At 56.8% G+C, this 25353-nt stretch overlaps 3 protein-coding genes across 15 annotated transcripts; all 3 read left to right on the top strand.

The window, feature by feature from the left end:
* Positions 1-48: 48 nt before the first annotated feature.
* On the top strand, positions 49-5716 carry PAFAH2 (platelet activating factor acetylhydrolase 2). 3 transcript variants are annotated; one of them, XM_005529692.3, is made up of 11 exons: positions 49-136; positions 982-1081; positions 1219-1366; positions 1526-1622; positions 1722-1790; positions 1888-2002; positions 3177-3290; positions 3564-3655; positions 3750-3920; positions 4034-4182; positions 5524-5716. In XM_005529692.3, the coding sequence occupies exons 2-11, from the start codon at positions 998-1000 to the stop codon at positions 5616-5618; spliced, it is 1134 nt and encodes a 377-aa protein (XP_005529749.2). In that variant the 5' UTR covers positions 49-136; positions 982-997; the 3' UTR covers positions 5619-5716. The 3 variants fall into 3 exon arrangements, with proteins under 3 accessions (XP_005529749.2, XP_087923469.1, XP_087923468.1); XM_088067343.1 differs by having other exon boundaries at positions 95-128; XM_088067342.1 differs by lacking the exon at positions 49-136 and adding an exon at positions 200-246.
* Positions 5717-16055: 10339 nt separating this feature from the next.
* STMN1 (stathmin 1) lies at positions 16056-20078 on the top strand. The gene is made up of 5 exons (XM_005529694.2): positions 16056-16136; positions 17566-17636; positions 18247-18419; positions 19112-19303; positions 19569-20078. Exons 2-5 carry the CDS (start codon positions 17624-17626, stop codon positions 19635-19637), a joined length of 447 nt encoding a protein of 148 aa, XP_005529751.1. The 5' UTR covers positions 16056-16136; positions 17566-17623; the 3' UTR covers positions 19638-20078.
* Positions 20079-21844: 1766 nt separating this feature from the next.
* Positions 21845-24966, top strand: PAQR7 (progestin and adipoQ receptor family member 7). Of its 11 annotated transcripts, XM_088067332.1 has the most exons (4): positions 21961-22018; positions 22530-22583; positions 23036-23145; positions 23709-24966. In XM_088067332.1, exon 4 carries the CDS (start codon positions 23748-23750, stop codon positions 24777-24779), a length of 1032 nt encoding a protein of 343 aa, XP_087923458.1. In that variant the 5' UTR covers positions 21961-22018; positions 22530-22583; positions 23036-23145; positions 23709-23747; the 3' UTR covers positions 24780-24966. The 11 variants fall into 11 exon arrangements, with proteins under 11 accessions (XP_087923459.1, XP_014114046.2, XP_087923454.1 ...); XM_088067333.1 differs by lacking the exons at positions 21961-22018; positions 23036-23145 and adding an exon at positions 21845-21888; XM_014258571.2 differs by lacking the exon at positions 23036-23145 and having other exon boundaries at positions 21860-22018.
* The last annotated feature ends 387 nt before the right edge of the window (positions 24967-25353 follow it).

Here is a 25353-nt window from a genome sequence, read left to right as displayed (position 1 = left end):
ATTCCGGGCCGGTGACACCGGGAGCGGTGTCCTGTACTGGTGGCTACTGGGAGCTGTAGTCCACGAGCACGGGAGGCACTGGGAGCTGTCGGGCAGAGTACACTGGGCGTGCTGGGAGCCGTGACCCGGTGTGCTGGTGTGTGCTGGGAGGGGGGAATACTGGGGGATACTGGGGGATACTGGGAGCGCACAGAGGAGAACTGGGAGAGCCCTGGGAGCTTTTGGGGGGCACTGGGAGCTGCGTGGGTGAGGGCGCTCGGAGCTGGGGTGGAGCTGGGAGGCACGGGGGGCACTGTCAGGAGCGCTGGGAACTGGGGGTCACTGGGAACTGGGGGTCACTGGGAGCTGGGGGTCACTGGGAGCCGGGGGTCACTGGGAGCCGGGGGTCACTGGGAACTGGGGGTCACTGGGAACCGGGGGACAACCGCGAGCTGCGATGGTGACAGGGGGCGCTGGGGGGAGCGCTGCGAGCTGCGGGGACGGCTCTGGGAGACGGGCACTGGGAAGCACTGGGAAGCACTGGGATCTGTAGTCCAGCTGCGCGTACTGGGAGGTGTAGTCCAGGATCCCAGCGCATACTGGGAGGTGTGGTCCCGGGCCGGGGCCATACTGGGAGGTGTGGTTCCGCAGCCCCGGACGCTGCTGGAAGCTGTAGTCCTGCACTGGGGGGTGCAGGGTCCCGTCCCCCCTCGGCTCCTGACCCCTCGGCAGTGTCCGGCAGGGGCAGGAGCCTCCCCAGGGTGGCCGTGGGACATCCCCGCCATCCCAGTCCCGGGGGAGGAACGGGGGGGGTCTCATCCCCGAGCAGCCCCGAGGGGCTCTGCCCTGGCTCCTCGAGGCCAGGGGTGGGACTGGGGGTCGCTGCGGTTGTTGGGGGCTGCCCGGGGTCTGGGCAGTGGGAGAGGGGGCTGGGGAAGGAGGAGGGAGCGAGTTGGGGTCCCTGGGGTGGGGGACAGACGCTGAGCCCGTGTCTCCGGCCAGGCTGAGCTGCGTTGGCATGGGGGGGATGCTGGCGCTGCCCCCGGGGCAGGGACCCCACCAGGTGGGCTGCACGGATGTCATGGTGGGCCCCACGCTGCAGGTACGGGCATGGGGACACGGCTGAGGACAGGGACAGGTGTCCCGTGCAGAGCAAGGTGCCTGCAGCCGGCTGCTTCTGGACACTGCCACCGCCCTCTGTGCTGTCCCCACTGTGTCCCCCTCGCTTGTGTCCCTCAGGGGCTCTTCTTTCGCCTCTTCTACCCGTGCCTGCCTCGGGCAGGGGCCACCGAGCCGCTCTGGGTCCCTCGCCCCGAGTACTGCAGGGGTCTGGCTGATGCCATCCTCGGCCACCGCTGGTGCTCGACCCTGCTCAGCATCGCCATCGGTGAGGGGGGAACCCCACCCCGCTTCCTTAGGGACCCCCGCCCTGCTGGGGCTCATTCCCAGCCCCTGTGGTGATGGTGGAGCTGGAGCTGAGCCGGGAGCTGTTCCTGCACCCTGTGCCCGTGTCCCCCCCTTTCCCGGGGGTTTCTCCTCCCTGCAGGCTCCTGCAAGGTCCCGCTGAGCTGGAATGCCCCTCTCAAGCCCCGCAGCGGCGGCTACCCCCTGATCATCTTCTCCCACGGCCTGGGAGCCTTTCGGTAGTGAGAGCCCTGAGCAGGGCTGGCACAGGGATGTGGGGGGCTCTCCTGGCCCCACTCAGTCCTGCCCTGACCCTTCTGCTCCCATCTCCCTTCCAGGACCTTGTACTCTTCAATCTGCACGGAGCTGGCGTCCCGGGGTTTCGTGGTGGCGGCGCTGGAGCACAGGTGGGTGCCCAGCTCCCCACCAAACTCGTGCTGGGGCTGGTGGGACATCGTGCCCTGGGGGGAGCTGCCGGTGTCCCCCTCCCTCCTGTCCCCACAGGGACCATTCTGCTGCCACCACCTATTTGTGCACGGCCCCGGCTGGCACGGAGGAGTGGATCCCCTTCCAACGGGTGCCCCAAGGGCAGAAGGAGTTTTATTTCCGAAACAAGCAGGTACCGGGGCGGGGGATCAGGGTGAGCAGAGGGGAGGTCTGAGATTCCTCCTGCATCCCTGGGGATGCTCTTCCCAACCCTGTTGGCGCTGGGGCTGAGCTTTCCCCTCGGAGATGAGAAAAATCTGTTCAAGCTGTTCCTCTCTGTTTCCTGGGGTCCGTCTGTCCGGCTCCAGCTGACCCTGGCAGGAGCCATGGCCCTGGACAATGTCCCCCACACCCTGGGGAGAACAGGGCTCTGTGCCCAGCCCAGCTCTGCACCAGCTGCTGGGTTTGTTCCCACTCGGATTTTTGTCTCTCTGGGATTATCCCGGACAGCTGCTTGCTGGGGAGCAGGAAGGTTTCCTGCTGAGCCAAGTCCCCCCCCTCTGTTTGTTTCTGCCTCATTTAAAAGGACAAGGGCGAGTCGTGGAAAAGCTCTCTAGGAACGGAGGTGCTTTTGGCAGCCTTAAATCGCCTCCCAGCCTGTTATTTTTGTGTGTGCTCTGCCTCGTGGCACATTGCACAGAAAAGGGAAACAGTTTTCTTGAACCCACGAGCAGAAATGGTGAGGGAGAAAGAGAAATAGATGATAAATAGAAGGAAATAGTCACCAGGTCAATCTCAATCCCAGCATTTTCTGTGTTGCAGAGTGCAGGAGAGAGGTTTTCATTGAGTATTTTGTCACTTGTCACCTTGAATGTGCACAGACACCAACACTGGTGTCCTTAGGGCAGCCGAGGACGTGGCCTCAAAGTGGCTGCAGGTCAGGGCATCCTCTCCCTGAATCATTTGGGATTTTAGGATGCTCCTGGTGCCCCTCAGCTGGGTTTTAGGGGCACAGCCAGGTTTGCTCCTGGGTTAGGGTTCTGGGGTCTCTGTGGGGGTTTGGAGCTGGGCTGGGGGGCAGCTGGTGAGGATCCAGGGCTCTCCCTCCCCTGCTTCCTCCCCAGAGCAGAGGCATTTGCTCATCTCCAGCCGTCTGCTGCCAGATTAACTGAATTAAAAGCAAACACCAAAAAGAAACCATTCCAATAAATGCTGCCACCTCGCGCCTGCCTTGCCGTTCGTTGCAATTCAGGGAGAAGGAGAGGAGCACTGGGGAAATGAGCCTGGATGGGCACTGGGGGGAAGTTCTGAGCCCTGGTTTGTGGTTGGAGGAGCTGGGCTTGCCAGGGAAGGGCTGACTGTTCCAGGTTCACCAGAGAGCGCAGGAATGCGTGCGGGCGCTGCGGCTCTTCCAGGGCATCGCCGGCGGCAGATCTGTCCTGAACATCCTTCGCCAGGACTGGGATCTCTCCGTGCTGAAGGTACCTGGCTCTGCCTGGAGGGAGCTCTGGGTGCCCCTTGGTGGCAGGATCAGTCCTGGCTGCCTGGGGCTTTTCCTCCTGGGACAAGAAGGGTTCGTGCAGAGCCCCAGCCTTGCAGCCCTGCCCTCCCCTGTGGGCAGCAGAGCCCATCCCAGCAGCAGTGGGACACGGCATTTCCCCCCTTCCAGGGACACTGCTCATCTTCCCTTGGCTTTTCCTTCCCTCCAGATGGGAGCTTTGGGCTCAAACTCCTCATCCCTCTCCCTTTTGCAGGACAACCTTGATCTGAGCAAAGTGGCCGTCATGGGCCACTCCTTCGGGGGGGTGACAGCGGTGCTGGCCTTGGTGAAGGAGCCCAGCTTCAGGTGAGGCGTGGCAGGGACAAGGAGGGGACAGGGGGCTCATCCTGGTGGGAAGGGGAGCGGTGCTGGCTGCCTGTCCTGCTCTGTCCTGCTCCAGGTGTGCCGTGGCTCTGGATGCCTGGATGTTCCCTCTGGAGAACCTGCTGTACCCAGAGGTGCCCGAGCCTGTGCTCTTCATCAACACCGAGAAGTTCCAGACCCCGGAGAGCTTTGCTAAAATGAAGAGGCTGAGCTCCAGGAACAGCCAGACGAGGATTGTGACCGTGCTGTGAGCCGGGGGCTGGCACCCACCCGCTGCAGGGACCACCTGGGGGTGTCCCAGCAGGAAAACCTCTGGCTTCTGCTGCACATCCCACTGATGCACATCCCTCCCCTGCCCAGGGGAACCACGCACGAGGACCAGACCGACTTTGCCTTCCTCCCTGGGAAGCTGCTCAGCTGCATCTTCGGCAGGAGGGGGAGCCTGGACCCCCACAAGGCTCTGGCCATCACCAGCCGGGCAGCTCTGGCCTTCCTGCAGAGGCACCTGAGTACGGCCCAGGGCGGGGGAGCAGGGGGGCACCAGGGCTCCCTGCTTTGGGGGGGCTGTGGGGCTGCTGCTTCCCAAAGCACGGGGGTCTGGTGGCTGCTCCTTGGCTTCTGGAGAGGCTGTGGTGACCCTGTCACCTGGAGGGGTGGCTGTGGTGTCCTTGTCACCTGGAGGGGTGGCTGTGGTGTCCTTGTCACCTGGAGGGGAGGATGTGGTACCCTGTCACCTGGAGGGGAGGCTGTGGTGTCCTTGTCACCTGGAGGGGAGGCTGTGGTGTCCTTGTCACCTGGAGGGGAGGATGTGGTACCCTGTCACCTGGAGGGGTGGCTGTGGTGACCCTGTCACCTGGAGGGGAGGCTGTGGTACCCTGTCACCTGGAGGGGAGGCTGTGGTGACCCTGTCACCTGGAGGGGAGGATGTGGTGACCCTGTCACCTGGAGGGGTGGCTGTGGTGTCCTTGTCACCTGGAGGGGAGGCTGTGGTGACCCTGTCACCTGGAGGGGTGGCTGTGGTACCCTGTCACCTGGAGGGGTGGCTGTGGTGACCCTGTCACCTGGAGGGGTGGCTGTGGTGACCCTGTCACCTGGAGGGGAGGCTGTGGTACCCTGTCACCTGGAGGGGAGGATGTGGTACCCTGTCACCTGGAGGGGAGGCTGTGGTGACCCTGTCACCTGGAGGGGAGGATGTGGTACCCTGTCACCTGGAGGGGAGGCTGTGGTACCCTGTCACCTGGAGGGGAGGATGTGGTACCCTGTCACCTGGAGGGGTGGCTGTGGTGACCCTGTCACCTGGAGGGGAGGATGTGGTACCCTGTCACCTGGAGGGGTGGCTGTGGTGACCCTGTCACCTGGAGGGGAGGATGTGGTACCCTGTCACCTGGAGGGGAGGATGTGCTGTCCCTGTCACCTGGAGGGGTGGCTGTGGTACCCTGTCACCTGGAGGGGAGGCTGTGGTGACCCTGTCACCTGGAGGGGTGGCTGTGGTGACCCTGTCACCTGGAGGGGAGGCTGTGGTGACCCTGTCACCTGGAGGGGTGGCTGTGGTGTCCTTGTCACCTGGAGGGGAGGCTGTGGTGACCCTGTCACCTGGAGGGGTGGCTGTGGTGACCCTGTCACCTGGAGGGGTGGCTGTGGTGTCCTTGTCACCTGGAGGGGAGGCTGTGGTGTCCTTGTCACCTGGAGGGGTGGCTGTGGTGACCCTGTCACCTGGAGGGGTGGCTGTGGTGACCCTGTCACCTGGAGGGGAGGATGTGGTGACCCTGTCACCTGGAGGGGTGGCTGTGGTACCCTGTCACCTGGAGGGGAGGATGTGGTGACCCTGTCACGGTCTGTGCCCTGTGCAGAGCTGCAGGAGGAGTTTGGTCAGTGGGACGAGCTCCTGGAAGGTGTTGGGGACTCGGTGGTTCCGGAGGTGCCGTTCAGCCGCTCACACCTGTAGCTGCCCCGAGGCCACTGCTGGCAGCTGGGGACTGGGAAAGTGACTCCTCCTTGCCCAGAGCCTGGAAGGGCAGGAGGACCCCTGAGGAGAGCAGGGGACAGCGCTGGTGGTGAGCGAGGGGCTCGGGGAATGTGCCAGGAGAGCCCTCCCTGCTCGTGTGCCTGCACTGGGGGCTGTGGGAATAAAATCCCCAGGGATAAGGACTGAGTTGGCTGTCTCAGGGTAATCAAACCACAAATCAAAAAGGGGGTTGGGCTGGAAGGGCTTTTGAAGACCATCCCCAGCTTCGCTGTGGGTTGGGGGTGGTTCAACCACGGCTAGAAGAGATGCAGCATCGGGGCTCCAAGCACAAGGGTGAGGAAAACCCTTTAACAGTCCTGGAAAGCCGTGCAGATGGCTGACTCCACACCTAAACCCTGCAGGGGGAAGGAAGGAGGGTGGTTTTCAGCAGGCTGAGTGGAAGGAGGAGCCTCTGAGCGCCCCAGAGGTGCAGGGATGTGGGATGGGGACCGGGATCAGCCTCGGGAGAGAGGAACAGCCCAGCCTGGCTGTGTGACACCGCCAGGGACGTGCTGGCAGCACCTGCAGCACATCCCTGGTCACACCAGCCATGCCAGGGGTGCAATTTGAGGGGGATCCCATCCTCAGCCATCCCGAGGAAGGGACTGCAGGGATTTATCCCATCCAGGCTGGCTCTGGGAGATGCAGGCACACATCTCCTGACACACCGGGCAGGAGGGCATGGGAAATCCCTGGGATGTCCCAGCCCAGGGGACATCCCGAGCTGCCAGGACATCACCTTCCCATGTCAGCGACACACACAGGACTGATGTGAACAGAACCACGACACCCTGCCGCTTTGAAGCCTTCCAGATATTAATTTTTGAACGTTTTGTGCCCAAGCTGGCGTTCCTGGCGCTGGGCTCAGGCTGGGACTCAGCATCCCCTGGGGCTGGGGCTGTGCTGGGGTGGCTGGGGGACACCCAAGGTCGCTGGATGAGGTGAATTGTGTGGCTGAGCCTGTCCTGGGGTGGCTGGGGGACACCCAAGGTCGCTGGATGAGGTGAATCGTGTGGCTGAGCCCGACAGGTTTAACAGGGAGAGACAGTGGCTGGTGCAGAAATCAAATCCCATTTTCCTGCCGGGATCAGTCGGCGCTGGCACAGCTGAGACAGGCTGGAAATTCTGCAGGGCTCTTATGTAAAGGCTTTCAGACACCAGCTCTGCTCAGGGGGGTTTGTTAACCCCTCAGTTCTCGGGGGGCTGCTCATTCCTGGTGTCTGTGGAGCAGGGGAGCAGACAGGAATCATTCCCTCTGCTCCCCGTCCAGAGCTGGCCACCACCGCACTCCCACGTTGGTTTTGTGCCTCTGAAGTAAAATCCTGCCAGAAAAGTGTTCAGAAAAGGCCACCTGGGCAGGGCAGACCCCCTCCTGGCTCTGTTTTCTGTGGGATGTGTGGTGCAGGAGCCCCTGCAGGGCGTTCTCCTCCTTCACTGACTCTGCATCTGCTCTGAAACCCAGCCTGGAGACATCTCCTGGCCCCAGTCTCCCTCCTGAGCGCAGCTTTGCCCCTGATCTCCATTCCAGCTGCAGCCCAGGTGAAGGATGCTGCATGAATTCCCACCAGGAAGGTTTTCCCTGGAGTGCTCCAATCCCAGCCCCACGCAGCCACTGGTGTGGGGGAGAGAATCAGAAAGCTGAGGAGAGCTGGGCTGAGCTAAAGATGCTTTAACAGGGAAAGGAAAAGCTGTGTGTGCAAGCAGGGGAGAGCCAGGAATTCATTCCCTGCTTCCCATGGGCGAGCAGGGCTTCAGCCACTTCCAAAGGTGAGCTGGGAAGACAAATCCATCACTCCTGGTGCTCTTCATCCTTCTTCCTCCTGGTGCTCTTCATCCTTCTTCCTCCTGGTGCTCTTCATCCTCCTTCCTCCTGGTGCTCTTCATCCTCCTTCCTCCTGGTGCTCTTCATCCTTCTTCCTCCTGGTGCTCTTCATCCTTCTTCCTCCTGGTGCTCTTCATCCTCCTTCCTCCTGGTGCTCTTCATCCTTCTTCCTCCTGGTGCTCTTCATCCTTCTTCCTCCTGGTTTCTATCCCGAGCACGGTCTGGGATACCCCTGGGGTCAGCCAGGGTCACCTGTCCCCGCTGTGTCCCCTCCCAGCCTGGTCCCTGGGGGTGACAGGGGAGCAGGAAAGGCCTTGGCGCTGTTCAAAGGCTGCTCTGACACAACAAAACATCTTTGTGTTTGAAGCCTGCTTCAGCACAAACCCAAACACAGCCCCAGCAGGGAAATTAACCCTGGCCCAGCCCAAATCCAGCACATCCCCACATCCCCAATTGCTGGGATCGCTCTGCTGGGCAAGGATGGGGCAAGGAAAGGGCTGGGAGAGCTCTGGTGCCTCCCAGGCAGGGATTGAGATCATTCCCAGCCATGGATCCAGGCTCTCTGGGCTGTCCTGAGCTGCCTGTGCCACACTGGGAGGTTTTGTGACAAAAGGCAGGAGTTACAGGATAGCCCAGGACGTGATCTGCCTCCAGCTCTGGGCTGCTGACAGAGGCTGGGCTTTGAAAGTGACCCTAAATCCAGAGGGATTTTATTTCTCAGGGATGTGGGAAGGAAACACCAGCCCCGTTACTTTGGGAGGCTGGCACCTGTGGGATGGCAGTTCCCTTCCAGCCAAGCATTCCAATGTGTCCCCCCTGCTCCCACATTCAAACCAGTGGCTTCAAAAATCAAAAAAAACCCCAACCCCAAACAAAACAAACGGCTCTGCCCATTGATATTCCCCTCACAGCTGTGCTTGCAGCATGGCTGGGCTGTGAATGGACACATTCCTTTTCCCCACGGCTTCTCTCCCACCAAAACTTCCCACTCCTGGATCTGAAATCCCAAAGTCAGCACAGCTCCAGCTCCCTTCTCCCTTCTCCCTTCTCCCTTCTCCCTTTTCCCTTCTCCCCTCCCTCCTGGGAGCCCCTTCCAGCATCACATCCCTGCAGCAAACCCCAGTTCCCAGCTCCAGCCCTCGCTGCCATTTACACAAAACCTCATTTGCTCAGTCGGAGCTTCCCTGTCGATTTAATTAATGCAAATCCAGACACGTGTTAAAAACCTCCTTGTGATTACCGTAAGGCTCTCGTGGCTTTTGGTGTTTGTTGGGGTTTTTTGCCCCTTTTTCCTCGTGTTTTTAAGGAAAATAGTGAGGCCTGGATTCACAGCAGCCCAGTGGGAGCTCTGGGGGTTCAGTGTCCAGCCCCAAAACCCAGCCCTGCCCCAACCCCAGGCAGCAGAATTCCCTAAATCCCTCTCAATTCTGAGGATTCACTGGCTCTCATGTCGGTTTTCTTCCCACTGGAAAAAAATCACAGCTTTGCTCTGGGCGAGATCCCAAAGGAAAATCAAGTTTCTTGCTCTCTGAAGTGAATTTTTATCATCTCATCCTCGAGCTGAGGAGCCTGGATGATCACGAGGGATTCAGCTCCACGTTTAAATCTTCCCAAATTCCTCCCACATTGGGTCCTGGGGCAGGACAGACCCTCCCTGCCCTCCAAAATTCACCACCAGGGGCCAGGAGGGCTCCTGCTCCCTCAGCCAGCAGCACCCGAGGGATTTTTGAGGCACAATTGTTATTTTTTCAGTTTTTTTTCTCTGTGGCAGAAGCCCCATTTTGAGCTGGAGCCGTCTCTTTCTACCCCAGGGGTGATTCCTGAATAAAGAGAGGGGGGGGAAAAAGGGAAACTGAGGGAGAGAAGAGGCTGTGTGAGGTCTCTGTGCTCTGAAAAAGCCACGGGGACAGATTGAAATGATTGAAATGATGCATTTTGGGCTGCATCCAGCTCTCCCCCATCTTAGGAAGGACAGGCTGAGCTCAGCCTGTGGATGCCTCCTGCTTTTCCCCCAGTGTGATGGGGAGGAAAGTGGGGAGCTGGGTGAGCAGGAGATGCCAACTCCTCCTTTTTTTAACCCTTTCTCTCATATTTTCACCCCAGAACGTGGTGCTGAGACTGTCAACAGCCCTCCATGGGTGACACCAGAGCCCCCAGACCCCTTCAGGCTGTCTCTTGTGTCAAACAGCATTCACCACACAAGGCCACGGCTGGGGGTTGTTTTGGGAGGGTTATTTATTTTTAATTTAATTAAAACAAAGCCCTTGTGTTGCCCATCACATGGGAGTGCCTCTCAGGGTGTTGATTTTGGCGTAGAGCAGCAGATTGCTGGTTTGTTGTATAAAAGATGGATGTTTTTCCACCAGAAAGTCTGGCTTTGTCTGTTTTCCCCCAGCCACAGTGGACGTGGCAGGTTCTTTTGTCTTTTAATTTATATATTGATCTATCAAGGGCTCAGATTAGTAGAGGGGGGAAAAAAAGGGATCAAAAAGCACGGGGCAAATGTTAAGTGCAGGTATTGTTTCCGTGCTGGTATTGCTGAGATTCCAGGGGAAGGGAACAGGAATTAACCCATTTGGATGCAGAATTCTCAGTGGAGACAGGAGGGGAGCTGCTCCTTGTCCTGAGAGGATCTAAAATGTGGAAACACAGATCTGGACAAGCCCAAAAATCCATAAAACCCCACCCCAGATTGATTTCCTTGGCTCACAAATCCTGTGGGAAGAGGCTCCCCGGTGTCTGGTGGATCCCACCCATAAATACCTACAGATATTCCATGGAAAAATCAGCTGTGGCTGTTGTTCTGTATTCCCTGGACCTGAGAACACTCCCAAATTCTGCATTTTGGCCAGAACTTCAGCCTCGTGCTGTGAGTCTGCAGGACCCAGGCACTCGAGAGCTGCAAATCCACCTGTTCCTCAGGAGGGAGAGCTGAAGAAAATAAAAACAGGAGAAAAATAGAGAAAAATAGAGAAAAATAGAGAAAAATAGAGAAAAATAGAGAAAAATAGAGAAAAATAAAACACCATTCCCAGTTGGCTGGGCACTGATTTTGCCAGGGAAACTGCTCTGATTTCAAGAGCTCTGAAGTGAGAATGATTTTCACATTTTCTCTTTGTGGGAACAGGCTCGGTGTGGGGGCTGTCACGAGCCCATTCATTTTGTTTATTTGATATTGGGGAAGTCATATTCCTTTAAGAGGATTTCCATCCCTCAACTCCTCCCCTCGTGACACTTCCAAGCCACATTTTGTCTTGAAAGGGTGGGAGTATTTTTAACCATATCACGCCAGGGAAGTATTAATAGCACAATGGGCTTGCTGAGCTGCCGGTGGAGCTGAATCCATATTTTAAATTCAAGCAACTAATTAAGAGCTGGGGGATAATTAGTGCTATACCCAGCTTTTCTTCAGCTTCCCCACCCCCAGTTTAAAAGACTCACTACAAATGTCTGTGCTGGAATGTTCTGTGGCTCTTGAATGTTTTATAGCACCTCCATGCATTTGCTATTCCATGTGCCCGTCAGAATCCCACCGTCTCCTTTGCTGCATCCCAGCTGCCTCTGACACTCTGGGAAAAATGGAATTAGTGCATGGAAAAACCCTGAACCCCTGAGCTCCAGCTCGGAGCAGCAGGGATATTTTTGCACCCAGGGCAGGGAGATGTTTATAGCAGGAGCTCCGGGTGCTCCATATGGAAATGCAAATTTGCCGGAGAAGCCGGGAGGCTGCGGAAAAAAAAACGGGGTGGAGGCTCGGGTGGGAGCGAGGAGATCTCCGGGATGGCTCCCAAAATGAGTTTTCCTCCCCAGGAGGAGCTGTGGTGGTTTGGGGCAGGAGAGGCCACAGCATCCTGACACCTGCAGGGATGGGAATGTCCTGCGGGATCTGCTGATGGAGACAGGAGCCAGCGGCCACGCCCGCCCGTGGGAGCGCTGCTGCTGCCAATCCTCTGCTCTCTAATAATAGTTGGGCTTGTGATGGAGCCTTTCCCTCGCCCCTGCCTCTCCCCAGCCATCTGTTCCCAAGAAACTTGTGGAATTCGTGCTGCCCGGCTCGGGGCTGCATCTCCCCGGGAGCTGCGGGCTGGGGGAGAGAGGCTGGAAATTCTCATTTTCCCAGGGATGAAAGGATGGAAAACATCCATGGGCAAGGCTGGGAAGGGAATTCTGCCCTGCCAGACCCTCCTGGCTCAAGGACAGATCTGCTCAGGGCACAGAGCAGGTGAGGATGGAGCTGCTCTGACCCTTCCTGAGAGTTTGGGGAATTTTTTAGGAGGGGAGCAGTGTTCCTGCAGCTTCTGTCTTTATTTCATTAATATTTCACATTCTCCTTGTGCTCCAGGGCCTGGTCACCCCCATCCCCACAGGATTTGGGTATCAGGCAGTGGCTGATAGGGGTGAACGTGACATTTCAGGGCTCTGTTGCCCCAATATTAAAGCAATTAATTGATATTTCCATCCCTGTCGCTGCAGGCACAGTCGCCATCTGTGCTCAGCGCTTTTCCTCGTCTCATTTAAGGGAGGAATTAACAGATTTCCAGTGAATTTCTCAAAAAAAAAAAAAACAACCCAAAAACCAACCTGTCTGATCCACAAAAATTCAATTATTTCCAACAGCGCATTGGGAGGTGCAAATTTATTCAGAAGGGAACATTTTCTTAATGGTGTTTTTCAGCATAAATATAGTACCAGCCTAAACACCTCCAGTAAACAAATATCAATTACCTTAAACATTTCCTGCCTGTGGAAAAGCTTTCATTGTGAGGGAGACACTCCCTAAAAATCCTGGTTTGTTCTTCTGTTCCTTGGGCTCCTCGGCTGCGTTTGGATTAAAATGAATTTTTATCTGAAGATCAAGAATTTTTAAGGTTGGGAAAAAAAAAAACAAACCCTGGGATCATTGAAAGAGATCCTGTAGTCCTTCTCCACCTCTGAGTTCCTTTTGAAATACCCCTTCCTCCAGCAGGCTGCTTATTAAATCTCTCAATCTGATCCACTCAGCTCAGATAATATATTGGATTTCTAGTTTGAAAATAAACTTTGCTAATTCGGGGCTGTTGCCAGCCCTATCCAACCCTTAGTATCACTAAGCAAGGTGCTCTAAAACATCCTCTGATTAATAAATAAGCTGTCAGTCCCTCCACCAGCGCTTAAGGCTGGCAATTTAATACTCAGAAACCACATTTTCTTATTGGAGATTAAATATTTTTGCAAGTTGAAAGAGCTGCCGTGGGCTGAGTTGTCACCTAATTATGTCAGTCTCTTTGTGGGGTGTTTTGATAAGCACATCAGAGCACAGGCTTTTAATCTTTGGGCTAAATCTGATCACGTCACGTCCCAAATTCACACCCACCAGGAGCCCTCTGCTGAGACCTGGATTTTTTGTGTTTCACGGGGCTGGGATGGAGCTGAGGTTTGGTTTTTTTGGTTTTTTGGTGGGGTTGGAGCACTGAGGGGTTGCCAGTGGCACGAGGGACACGGTTTGAAGTGGTCATATTCCAAATTTACAGAGCCTTTGTCCTTTCTGCTCTGGGAGTATCTTCTGCAGGTCCTGCTGTGATCCTTTATTTTCCTCAAAAGGCAGAAATTCATCTGGCAGAAATTCATTCTGATGTTCAATTTGGGCTTGAAACGGTGTTTTTATTCTCCAGCCTGTTTTGGGGCTAAATGTGACATGTTGGAGGATGCTTCTCCCACTGCTTCCCGCTCTCTTAGTGGTAAAACTGGAATTAAAGCATAAAAAAAAAACCCCTTTTGTTGGTGATAAGGAATCCAGTAGATAAAAACTACCACAGCCACATGCTGAGGAGGGAAGAGTCTGTTTGGAACCGCAGTAAATGTGTCAATAAACACAAATCAAATGCAAATTAAATAAAAGCTTTTCATGCACTCCATTCTCCTCGAGATCAGACAAAAACTAAATGCCACATAAACAAATGGGGTTGATGAAATGATCCAAAAATAAAACCACTCTCGCAACAAGGCCAAAAAAAATGAGATTGCCTCCGTGTCTTTCCACCTGCTGGGAGCTCTTGTTTCCCTCAGTGCTCAAAGATTTTGGTTCAGATCAAAACCAGCAGTGGCAGGGGTTGGAAAAAGGTTGGGAAAAAGCCTCGTCCTAAAAGGTAGGGCATGGAAAATGCCAGAGCTGAGAGCAGATCCCAAATCCTCTTCCCAGCTCTGTCAATAAGTTTCCTCTTACATAAGAGAGTTCTTACCCCAAGGAAATATTTTTGGCTTTTAAGCCAATCTGCAAAGGAAGGTAAGCTACAATCAGGTCTTTTCATTATCTTTTTTGGTTTTTATTATTATTTTCTTTTTTTCTTTTTTCGTTTTTTCCTTCTTTTTTTCCCCTTTCCCCAGCAAATCAGCTGGCAAGTGCTGACTCTCAGCTTTCTCTCAGCCTGCATCCCTCCTTCAAAGGCTGTGAAGGAAATTTCCTCCTCCCCTCCCAGGGGTGAGCACTGACTCAAGGCCCTCGCACAGGTACCAAACCAAAAGCCCTGAGCCCAGGAATCCTCGTTTCCACTGGGAAATCCAGGGATCATCCCAGGATAAGCTCATTGATTTGACTCAAAAGCATTAATATTAAAGCCTCCAACACAGTGTTGGGCTGCAGGGGCGATAATTAATAAGTGATAAAGTGAAACACAGGCTGGTGGCAGGGGCTCTTGGCTGCTTTGTCTCCCACAACGTTCCATCCAAGCGCTCAAGATGTTTCCTTGGAAAACACGTGTGTTGTGGGTGACATGGATGTGTTTTCCCTGGGATGGAGCTGCCAGGAACGATCCCCAGGGGCCGTGCTGCCGCCTCAGGGTTTCAGATTTTGAATTTGGGATCCCCTGAATCCCACAAAAAGGTTCCACCAGGCAGCTGGAAAATGGCTCTTCCCATGCCCACTCCGGCAGAAGCCTCTCCCAATTCTCGCAGCTCGGCGGCTGGATGTGGTTTCCATGGAAATAGACGTCAGATCAGCAAAAAACAGGGCCAGTGTTTAAAATAATCTCTGTTTTGAAAGCTCCCTGCCTTTCTGTCACAATATTAACCTTCCACAAGGTAGGATTCCTCTCTTTTTGGTGCAAAATCCTTGGGTTTGTGAGGGTGCACGGCAAGGGGGGTGGGGGGTCCCAGAAAATTCCTTTTTTTTTTTTTTTTTTTGGGATTGAGGGTGTGGAGGCTGCTGGGCTGGGTTTGGAGCAGAGGATTCTGTTGTGTGTCCATCTCCCTTTTGTGTGGATTGACTTTTGGTGTGGCCGGAGCGTGGGAATTCCATGGGAATGTTCCAAGGGAACATGTGGACATGGAGTGAATTGGTTTGAAGCACGTTTGGGAGCGAGACACTTCCCTGGGGTGGGGAGGGGAACGCTCCCAGGGCAGATCCATATGGAGCTGTGCCCATCCCACGGAATTTGTACAAATGAGGTTTTTTCTGCATGTGCACAGGTTCACACTGTGGGGCCACAGACCTTCTGTGGGGCTGTGACCCCGAGATGACCAAAGGGACTCCGTGGTCGTCTTGATGATGACCAAGAGCCCTGAAGTTATCGTGGCCCCGAGGTGGCCATGCCCTTCTGTAGGTGACCGTGTCTCTGAGGTGACCAAGGTCTGAAGGCAAGTGGCCATGGCTCTGAGGTAGCCATAGCACGAAGATCTGTGGCCCTGCCTCTGAGGTGACCGTGGATCTGAGGTGACCACGACCATGAAGTGACCAAGGCCATGAGGTGACCATGGCTCTGTGTGACCATGGCTCTGTGTGACCATGGTTCTGTGGTGACCACGGCCATGAGGTGACCATGTCCATGAGGTGACCGTGGTTGTGTGGCGACCGTTGCTCTGGGTGACCATGACCATGAAGTGACCATAGCTCTGGGTGACCATGGTTGTGTGGTGACCATGGCCATAAGGTGACCACGCCTATGAGGTGACCACAACCATGAGATGCCCATGGCCATGAGATGACCGTGGTTGTGTGGTGACTGTTGCTCTGGGTGACCATGACCATGAGGTGACCATGGCTTTGGGTATCCATGGCCATGAGGTGACCATGGCTCTGGGTGACCATGACCATGAGGTGACCATGGCTCTGGGTGACCATGACCATGAGGTGACCATGGCTCTGGGTGACCATGGCCATAAGGTGACCATGGCTCTGGGTGACCGTGGCCATGAAGTGGCCTGTCGGGCCGGACACCCCTGACTGCAGCACCGGCCCTGATGCCCCCTGTGCTCCCCATGACAGGCGTGAGACACAAAGGGAATCCCAGCTGCTCAGGGCCAGGAGCGGGATCCCAGGGCGGGGCTCTGGGTGTCGGGGGGTCCCTGGGGACCGGGGGACATCGCGGTTCGGCTCCGCACCCTCGGCCCAGCCCGGGCCAAGCGCGGGGGCCGCCGCCCCCCGCCGGGGGCGAACTCCAACTCCCGGCATGCCCCGCGCGGCCGGCCCGGGGGTGTCGGTTGGGGGGCGCGTTAGTGAGGGGTTGGGCGCGAGCCCCCCCTTGCCCCCCCGGCGGGCGGCACGTGCCGGCGGGCTCGGCCAATCGGGGCGGGGCGGGGCGGATCACGTGCCTTTGTTTGGCGCTTTTGTGCGCGGCGGGGCGGGCGCGAGCGGAGTGTGGCCGGAGCGGCGGCGCGGGCAGGTGGGTGCGCGGCGGGGCCGCTGCGGGGGGAACGGGCACGGGCGGGCCGCGGCCGCGGGGCCCCACCCGCCGCCCCGGCCGCGTCTCGAGAAGGCGGAGAACGACGGGGGGAAGTGTCGGTGCTTCACGGGGTCCGGCGCTCCGTTGATACTAGCGGCGGAAGGGTGCCGAGGGTGGGTGTCAAGGTGAGGGGGGGTGCTGCGCGGCGTCTTGCGGGCTCTCGGGGCGGGGGTCGCTTTTGTCCGCGCTCGCGGGCATCGCGTCGCCGCCCGGTTTTGGAGCGTCGCGGTGACAAAGGGAAGGGAGACAATAGGGGGGATTCCTCGTACGTGTCCCTATTCCCCCGCGCCCCGATCGCTGAGGGGAAGGGGGTGTCTATTGTCCCTCAGCGAGGGGCGACGCCCTACCCGCGACAGCGGCGCCCCCTCCCCTCCCCGCCATTGTTAGTGGGGAAGGGGCGGTATCCGGGCGACCGCGCCCCGTCGCCATCGAGCCGTGGGGGACCCTCTCGGAGCCCCCTGTCCCCATGTCGCGCCCCAGCGCTCCCCGTCCCCTTCGCCCCTGAGGGGCTGGGGGGGGGGGCGGCCCCGCACCTGAGGCGGGGGGCGGCAGGTGCCCGGATGTTGGCGCTGGCCCCGCCCCCCCCCCCGAGCCCCCTCGCGCGGGCGCGCGCGCGCTCTCCCCGGCCGTTTGAATTCGGTGCGGTTGGAGGGGCGGGGGCGGGGCCTCCGCGGCCGCCTCGGCGGGGATTGGCTGCGGCCGCGGGGGGGGCGGGGCCGGGAGCGCGCAGTCCCCAGCCCCGCCCGGACCCCGCAGCGGTGCCCCTTCAAACCCCCCAAAAAAAACCTTTTTTTTTCCTTTCTTTACTGTTTTTTTTTTTTTTTTTACGGTTTGTAGATCTATTTCTAGCATTTTTTAACGACGCCCCGTTTTCACGAGGTGTCCGGGGCGGTGTGCGCCCTCGCTGTCTGCCGCGGTGTGAAGCATCTGACTTGAGCTGCGCAATTAAAACCGAATTTTAAATGAGCTCGATTGCGCACATTTCAGATCCTTCGGGAGTAGCAGGAATCCTGGCTGTGCTGTCCTGCGGTGCGTCATTTTTTTATTGGGCGAGCTCTTGTACGGTGTGAGAGCAGTGAAATCTCCACAGCGCCCTGCTAAAACGGGGGTCTTTGTTCCAGTACCTTAAGGTGGAATAAAACCGATTGCAAATGCTTGAATGTCACACAGATCCTGCAGCACCAGTAATTCCATAACCTCTCCAGTATTCCCAGCACTATCAGCTCCACAAAATGCCTGGAATCGCTGACTGCAGTGACCCACCTTGCCTGCCTTTTGTTCAGCAGCTCTAATTCTGTTTAGCAGTTCTTATTAGAAGGAGCAGGATGCCTGTGCTGGCTGTTGAATGGCACATCTCTTTGTTACCTAGGAACCCACCTGACTGACCTTCTCCCACGCTTGGCTTCTGGAGTCTTATTTTCTTGGCCATGGCTACTTCTGGTAGGTAGAATTGTGTGCTAAATGCTTGTGTGTGTTGTTTTTTTTTTTAATTTTTTCTGCCTCCTGATTTCCTCGGGAATAACTTAAAAACTGAATCTAGTGAAATAAGATGCTGTCACCAAGCTTTTCTCCCATCTTGGGTGAGGCTGTTGAAGCTGGGTGGTTGTGAAAACACCCCAAAAGAGGAGTCTGGCAGCAGATGGGCTTCAGCTCCCTGCAGCCATCTGCTCCCTCGGCAGAGCTGGCTGTCACTGAGACATCTCGGGGACCACGCTGACACCGTGCAGGGCTGGGAGACAGAGCCCTGCCTGCAAATTTCTCTAAAAAACTGGTTTTTTTTAGTTCTTTGCTTTCTCAGGTTCCAGGTAAATGCCTGGAAATTCATCCTCAGGTTTGTCACTGAAGACAGAACGATTTTTGATTTGAACTAGTGAACTTGTTTTCACGATTTGGGATGTTGAAGGCTAAATTTAAACATCAGGTGCAACTCCTGTCTTGGATTCCCTTCCTCAGGGAACTTCTGAATTTCAGAAGGTTGTTTTTAATGCCACCTGAGCCAATTCCTGCATCAAATGCTCTTTTTCCTGCCTCTTTTCCCCTCCATTCCCAGATATCCAGGTGAAGGAGCTGGAGAAGCGAGCCTCTGGGCAGGCCTTTGAGCTGATCCTCAGCCCCCGCTCGAAAGAAGCTGTGCCAGAATTCCCTCTGTCTCCCCCAAAGAAGAAGGATGTGTCGTTGGAAGAGATCCAGAAGAAGTTGGAAGCGGCAGAGGAGAGACGCAAGGTAAATCTGGAGCAGCTGAAGTGAGCTCTGCTCCACCAGTTTTGGGGGTTTGGGGCTCTTTTTTAATTTGTTCCTTGGGATAAGTGGGTTTTTTAATGGAAATAGAATATTAATGGAACTTACTAATGAAATCCCTGGGGCTCTTACGAAGCTTTATGGTCATGGTTTTGATTCCAAAGAGATTTTGAAGAAAAACTGGCAGGAAGCGTAGCTGAGAGGGGCAGCTGCTTCAGGACGAAGCTGTTTTTCATGTCTTTTAACACCAGAACAGATGAATTTTCTCCTTGAAAGCGCAGCAGTGAATCTGTAATGAGAGAAGTTGGGGAATAAATTGTGTGACTGATGAAGGATGTGGCTGAGGGTGCAGCCTGGAGCCCTTGAGGCTGGCGAGGCTTTGATGGAAGTGAGCCTGACCCGAATCCCAGTGATTCACCGCTCTGAGAAGGGAGGATCTGCAAGGAAAGTTCCCTCAATGTTAACATCAAAAAAAAAAACCCTGTTCCCTCTCCAGAAAGATTCCCATTTAACAAGATGTGCAGGTAATGACAGCTTTGCAGGTGGTGAAAGGCAGGTTTGTGGGTGCGTGGGGGAAGCCCAGGAGCCGTGTCCTGCAGCACAAGGACACAGAACCCTGTGAGGAGCCGGGGCAGCTTTTCCTGCTGTGCCCTCACAGCCTCCCCGTGTCTCTGCAGTCCCACGAGGCAGAGGTGCTGAAGCAGCTGGCGGAGAAGCGGGAGCACGAGAAGGAGGTGCTGCAGAAAGCCATCGAGGAGAACAACAACTTCAGCAAAATGGCAGAGGAGAAGCTGACCCACAAAATGGAAGCCAACAAAGAGAACCGTGAGGCACAAATGGCTGCCAAGCTGGAGCGCTTGCGGGAGAAGGTGGGTGTGGAGCCCTGGGAGAGGGAGCTGGCCCTGCTCCTGCTGGGAAAAGGAGGTGAAAACTCCCCAGAAAGCGTCCCCACGAGGAGGCTGCCCTGAACAGCTGGGGAGGGCTTGGTTATGGATCCTGCTGCATTCCTGTTGTGGGATTGCAGCTCTGTGAGAGGGGCAGCCTCACCCCTGTATCCCCCTGTACCCCACGCTGCTGTGGGAATCCTTTCCCTGATCTCCCTGCATCTCACAGCTTCCTGCTGCTGTTTTTCAGGACAAGCATGTGGAAGAGGTTCGAAAGAACAAAGAAGGCAAAGATCCTGGCGAGGCCGAGACCGACTGACTCCATTCTGGAAACTGACTCTCCCCCTCCTCCAAATATCCAAAGACTGTACTGGCCAGTGTTTTATCTTTGGTTTTTGTTCGGTTATATATATATTTTTTTTTTAAGTTTCTTAGAAACTGATGTAGAACTGTAAAATTAGATCCAAACTGTACACTTGCTTTGGGGGCTAGAGGGGAGACCTTCCATGTGTCACTTTTCTAAAGTGTTGTATTTCCAGTGTAGCTTTTTCTTCTTGTTGCATCCTTTTCTACGCCAGTGCACTCGCTCTTGGGTTGATGGCGAGTACTGTTTCAGCTCTGTAAGAACTTTGTGCAAGGAATCTGTAGTAACTGTTCCACGCTGAATATCTGTTACACTTCAAACAAAAATCTCTGACTGTCCAGTCTGCTAAAATCCTGCTGTAACCGAGTGTCTCAATAAAGCTGCACAGTGCTGTTACCCCGTGTTCCTTCCTCAGGAGCCCAGGGCTGGCCAGGGGCTGGAGCAGCTCCGATTGTCCGGCTGTGACAACCGGAGCTTTGTGTGACACCTCAGCCCGTGGCAGCTGTTTGTGTGCGAGGCCCTGAGCTGGCACATCCCAACAAGCAGCCCTTGTTCAGGGGCTGAGGGGAGCAGCAGAGCCCGGCTCGGGGGGCACAGGAACGGGCAGAGCATGGCTTGGGCTGCCCCACGGGAATCATTTCTGTCCTGGGCTCACCCAGGTGTGCTGGGCATGGACAGCACCTGCTCCCAGCCTGATCCGTTTGTTCCTTCTGGGCTGGGAGAAATGGGAGGGGCTCCGAGGAAAGATGAGTTTTAGGTGGATTTGGAACAAAATCTCTGTGCTGCACCCCAAACCCTGCCCCTGAGGCTGGCCACAGGTACTGGGGCTGTGAGCAGGCACCACCACCCTCCCCAAAAAGCCAGAGCTCCTGGGGTGCCACAGCCCCACACTGGTGGCACTGGCCTGTCCTTCCTCTGTCCTTGATCCTGGCTTGGCTCCCACCTTTGTTTTCAGTTTGACTCCACACCCAGAGCACCTGAGGATGGAAAATCCGTGGAGAATCAGTTTTTTTAAAGGGACTCAGGGAGTCCTGGGCCACTTGGCTGTGGTGTGGGGTGTGAAGGAGAAGGAGCCCCGGTTCGGGAGGCTTTCCCCGTGTCCCCCCGGGCACACCGAGCTGTTGTTACCGCGGAGCTGAGCCGCCGGAGGAGCAGAGGGACACAGCCCGGGAATGCTGCAGCGGGTCCCGGCCCGGAGGGAGCGCCAGGAGCGTTCGGATGCTGCGGAGCTCGAGGTACGAGGGAGCCTGTGCTGCTCCCTGCCGGGGAGGGAGGGATGGGGCGGCTCCGGGTGGATCCTCTGGCCATTGCCCCACAGCGAGTGAGCCGAGGACACGGGAATCCTGCCCGGGATCGGGTCAGAATCTGCCCCGGGATGGGGTTAGGGTCTGCCCGGCGGGGTGAGCCAGGAAAACAAGGCTGAACTTTGAGACAAAGCCTCAAGTGCAGCCAGCAGCGAGGCCGAACACCTGGCACGGCGTAATGGAGGCTGGAGGGAGCCCTGGAGCAGCCCCCGGGTACAAAATGAAGCACAATCAGCAATCAAAACCCCCAGATCTTCATTTTAATGGAGTTACCTGCCGAGGAAAGTGTCCCAAATGCCATGTGGGGCTTTTTCTCCTCTCTCCAAACGTGGGGGAGGAGAATGGCAGCTCTGCCAAGCCTCAAATGGTGCTGGAGCCCAAATCGATGCTAAATGCGAGGTTTGGGCTTGCCAGAGCTGTCAGATCTCGGCGCGGGGCCTTCTGTTCCCTCCTCTTCCTTCTGCTGCACGTGTCTGCCGAGCTTTGCTGAGCCGGGGCTCCAGGGCCGGGCTGGGCTCTCCCAGAGCTCCTGGGGGATTGTGAGGGGTGCGAGGAGGGAGAGGACAGCGGTGACCTGAGAGGGGGGCGAGGGACGGGATCAGGGCAGGAAAACACAACTCGGGGTCCCTCTGGGGAAAGCTGGGCTGGAGACAGGTTCTATAATAATAATAGTAATATAATAATAGTAATAATAATAATAATAATAATAATAATAACGCAACTTCTTCCAGCTGCGGAGGGAGGGAGGGAGGGAGGTGGAGCCGTGTCGGGGGTGCGAAGGGAGGAGCAGCGGCTCGGGGCAGCTCCAAGGGGCTGCGGGGGCCGCGACCCCCGGGCCGGGAGGAGCCGCGGGCGGAGGAAGCGGCGGGGCCGGGGCGGGCCCGGATGGCTCCGTTCTGCAGGTGCCTGCGCGGGGCTGGGAGTCCCGGGGGCCACCGAGAGGGAAAGGGCTCAAAGCCTTCCTCATCCTCATCCTCACCCGCGAGGGGAAACATCCCGGGAGAGGGAGAACCATCCTGGGCTGCCCGGAAGGTTTGGCAGGGCTGGAGCCGCTGCTCTGCGGGGCTCAGGGGCTGATCGGAGCTGCAGGAAAGCCGTGGTGGTTTGAAAACGAAAGCTGCCCGTGCTCTGGGAGGCTCTGGGAGGCTTTGGGAGGCTCTGGGAGGCTTTGGGAGGTTGGGTGCCGCTGTGAGGCGGGAGCAGGCAGGGATGTAAACAGCCGGGGGCGAGTCTTTATCATCACAGAAAAATTCAGCGGGAGGGGTGGATGCTGCTGGGCAGAGGAAACGCCAGGCAGCGTTCCCGACAGCTCGTGGGGAGGTGGAGGGTGTTATTTGGAGTACGAGGATTTCCAGGATGCGCTCCCTTCATAACGGAGCGCTGCTCAAGGCTCGGTAGCTGGGAAGAACTCGGCAAATTAAATCCTGCTCCGACAAGTTTTGGAGGAGCTGAAGTAAACACCGCTCCCTTTCCTGCCTCGTGCTTGGCTGCTTCCCGCTGCTTCCGACATCATCATCCCCTTCATCATCCGCCTTTCCCGCAGGAATTCCTCTCCTGGGAGCCGGAGCTGAGCCCCCTCCCCTGCCCTGGCACTGAGGCAAGTTCTCCGGGCAGTGCCCGTGGAATTCAGGTCAGAACAGCCGAACCTGGGAGGTTCTGCTGGTTCTGCTTTCGCCCTCTGTCCGCGGCAGCGCTCGGGGCTATTTCGGTTCGGAGCAGGGAGAGGTTCACGGGGTGAACTTTCCCCCGTGGGCCCGAGAAAGTCGCAGCTTTTCGGGAGGGTTTGAGGGGCAGGGGAAGGTCGGGATCGCCCTTTGGGAGGTGCTGCCCCAGCCGGGGACGCTGCCCGGGGTGTGGGGCAGCTCTAACCAGGCCAGGTGGGCAAAGGGCACTTGGGAGGGAAATGGAGCAGCTAAGAGCCTGTTCTGTTCTGAATCCCCTTGGATTCAGGCAGGAATGAGTTACAGCCTGACTTTGATGAGGAAATTACAGAGTTTTTTAAAAACAAACAGTCCCATCCCCACCTCCTCCTGTTCCCAAACTTTAAAGAACTTTTCCTGCCCCTGAAATGAGGGCACTTGCCAGGGGTTCAGGCACAGATCAGCAGTGGAGCTGGACGTGAATCAGGTTTTCTTCAGGACTTCTCTGAGCAAGAGCAGGTAAAGTCAGGGGAGAATCTCATTTTGGGCATGTTCTGTTCAATAAGTTTTTATGAAAAGGCCAAACAAGCTGGCAGGGCTGCCTTTAGCTGGGTAAGGAAACGTAAATGTGGAAATTCCTGCTCACAAAGATTATTCTGCTGAACCTTGGTGGTGCCACAGGATGGACTCACTCAGGCCACATTGTGGGAAGCTGCTTGGAAAATCAGGAGCTGATTGTTGGTATTTGTAAGGACAGAGGCTGTAAAGAGTTTACAGGAGGGGGAATCTGGAGTGGGAGGTTTGTTTAGGATTCTTGGTTTGTTTAGCAGTTCCCAAACAGGGAAGGGGATGAGCCAGGCACTGCTGTGATCATTATTGTCATTTAACCCCAGATTCGTGTCCTGGGGGCTCCCCACAGAGCAGAGGCACCTCAGGGGTTCTTAAATCTCCTTTCTCTCACTGTAGTTGGGGATTCTACAAGGGAAAACCCCAAGCAGAGCATCTGAACGGCCCCCGCTTGTTGATTTTTATGTTAAAATCCCTACTAAACCCCACAGCAAAACTTCCTCTCCTTCCCAAAGGGAATTCTGCTCAGCGAGGACGCCGAGTTTGGCCTCATCATGGCCACGGTGGTGACGGAGAAGCTCAGCCGGCTCTTCATCAACGTCAGGCAGCTCCCTCAGCTGCTGGGGCCGCTGTCCCCGGGCACGGTGAGCAGCGCCGAGGTGCCGCCGGTGTTCTGGAAGCCCTACATCCACGGCGGCTACCGGCCCGTGCGCCAGACCTGGCGTTACTACTTCTCCACGCTCTTCCAGCAGCACAACGAGGCCATCAACGTCTGGTCACACCTGGCGGCCGCCCTGGGGCTGCTGCTGCGCTTCCAGCACCTCTGGCAGCGCGTGGACTTCGGGCAGGACGCGCACGCCCGGCCCCTGCTCATCATCCTGGCCGCCGCCATCACCTACCTGACCTTCAGCAGCCTCGCCCACCTGCTGCAGGCCAAGTCCGAGTTCTGGCACTACGGCTTCTTCTTCATGGACTACGTGGGGGTGGCCGTGTACCAGTACGGCAGCGCCCTGGGCCACTTCTACTACGCCATCGAGCCCGGCTGGCACCGGCGCGTGCAGAGCTTCTTCCTGCCGCTGGCTGCGGCGCTGGCCTGGCTGTCCTGCGCCGGCTCCTGCTATGCCAAGTTCCGCTTCCACCCGTCCTGCCCGCTGCCCGGCCGGCTGTGCCAGGAGCTGCCCTCGGGCCTGGCCTACCTGCTGGACATCAGCCCCGTGATCCATCGCATCTGCACCGCGGCGCGCCCCGACCCCGCCCTGCTCTACCACAAGTGCCAGGTGCTCTTCTTCCTCGTCGGGGCCTTCTTCTTCTCCCATCCCTACCCCGAGAAGTGGTTCCCCGGGAAGTGTCACTTCGTGGGGCAGAGCCACCAGATCTTCCACGTGTTCCTGGTGCTCTGCACGCTGGCGCAGATCGAGGCCGTGGTGCTGGACTATGAGTCCAGGAGGGAGATCTACTCCTCCCTCCAGCGGGGCCTGGCTCACGACTTCTCTGCCCTGTTCCTCGTCACCGTCACCTGCTCTGTCCTCACAGCCACCTACATGGCCCAGAGGGTGAAGAACAAGCTGGGCCTCAAGGAAGAGTAAAGTGGGCTCAGCCCAAATCCAGCCCCAAGCCCCCAGATGCTGCTTCATGAACTCTTACTCAGCAAGTGCTTTCTCTAGGGAATCAAAGAGACGCTTTTTATGCTTTTTTAATCCAGCCTAAGTTCCAGCTTGCTCGTAGAACGGTACATGGGTTCCGTTCACCTCTGAATAAACAGTTGGAACAAAGTGTTTTGTGTGCCCTGATGGGCTGGGGAAGGCTCTGGGACGCTGCCAGGGCTCCCAGCATGAGATAAGGAGAGGCCATCTGGCCCCTGTTGAGACTCTAAACCATGGAAACAGACCAAGGTGAGGTTGTTTAAGCCACTGAGGTGACAAATTAATTTATTATAATTTCAGGCTGCTGATGTAGGGATGAGGGAGTTGTTTGGAGCTGTCCATGCAGTGGCAGGGCCCTGTTCCTGACCCTGTGGGAGCAGGACGGGCACAGCCCTGGCCCTGAAGGTGCGGGGAGAGGAGGGGCCGATGCGATGGGGAACCCCAGCACTGGGTGGGGGCTGGGAACAGGGGGGGCTGCCGCAGCTCCCGCCCCGGCATGGGCACGGGCGGGGCAGCT

The sequence above is a fragment of the Pseudopodoces humilis genome, chromosome 27 (genome assembly GCF_049639895.1).
Source record: "Pseudopodoces humilis isolate 2021_Gansu_Grassland_sample_001 chromosome 27, ASM4963989v1, whole genome shotgun sequence".
Taxonomy (NCBI): Eukaryota; Metazoa; Chordata; class Aves; order Passeriformes; family Paridae; genus Pseudopodoces; species Pseudopodoces humilis.
Note: the sequence above shows the minus strand (reverse complement) of the source record. Positions and strands in the feature narration are given on the sequence as shown.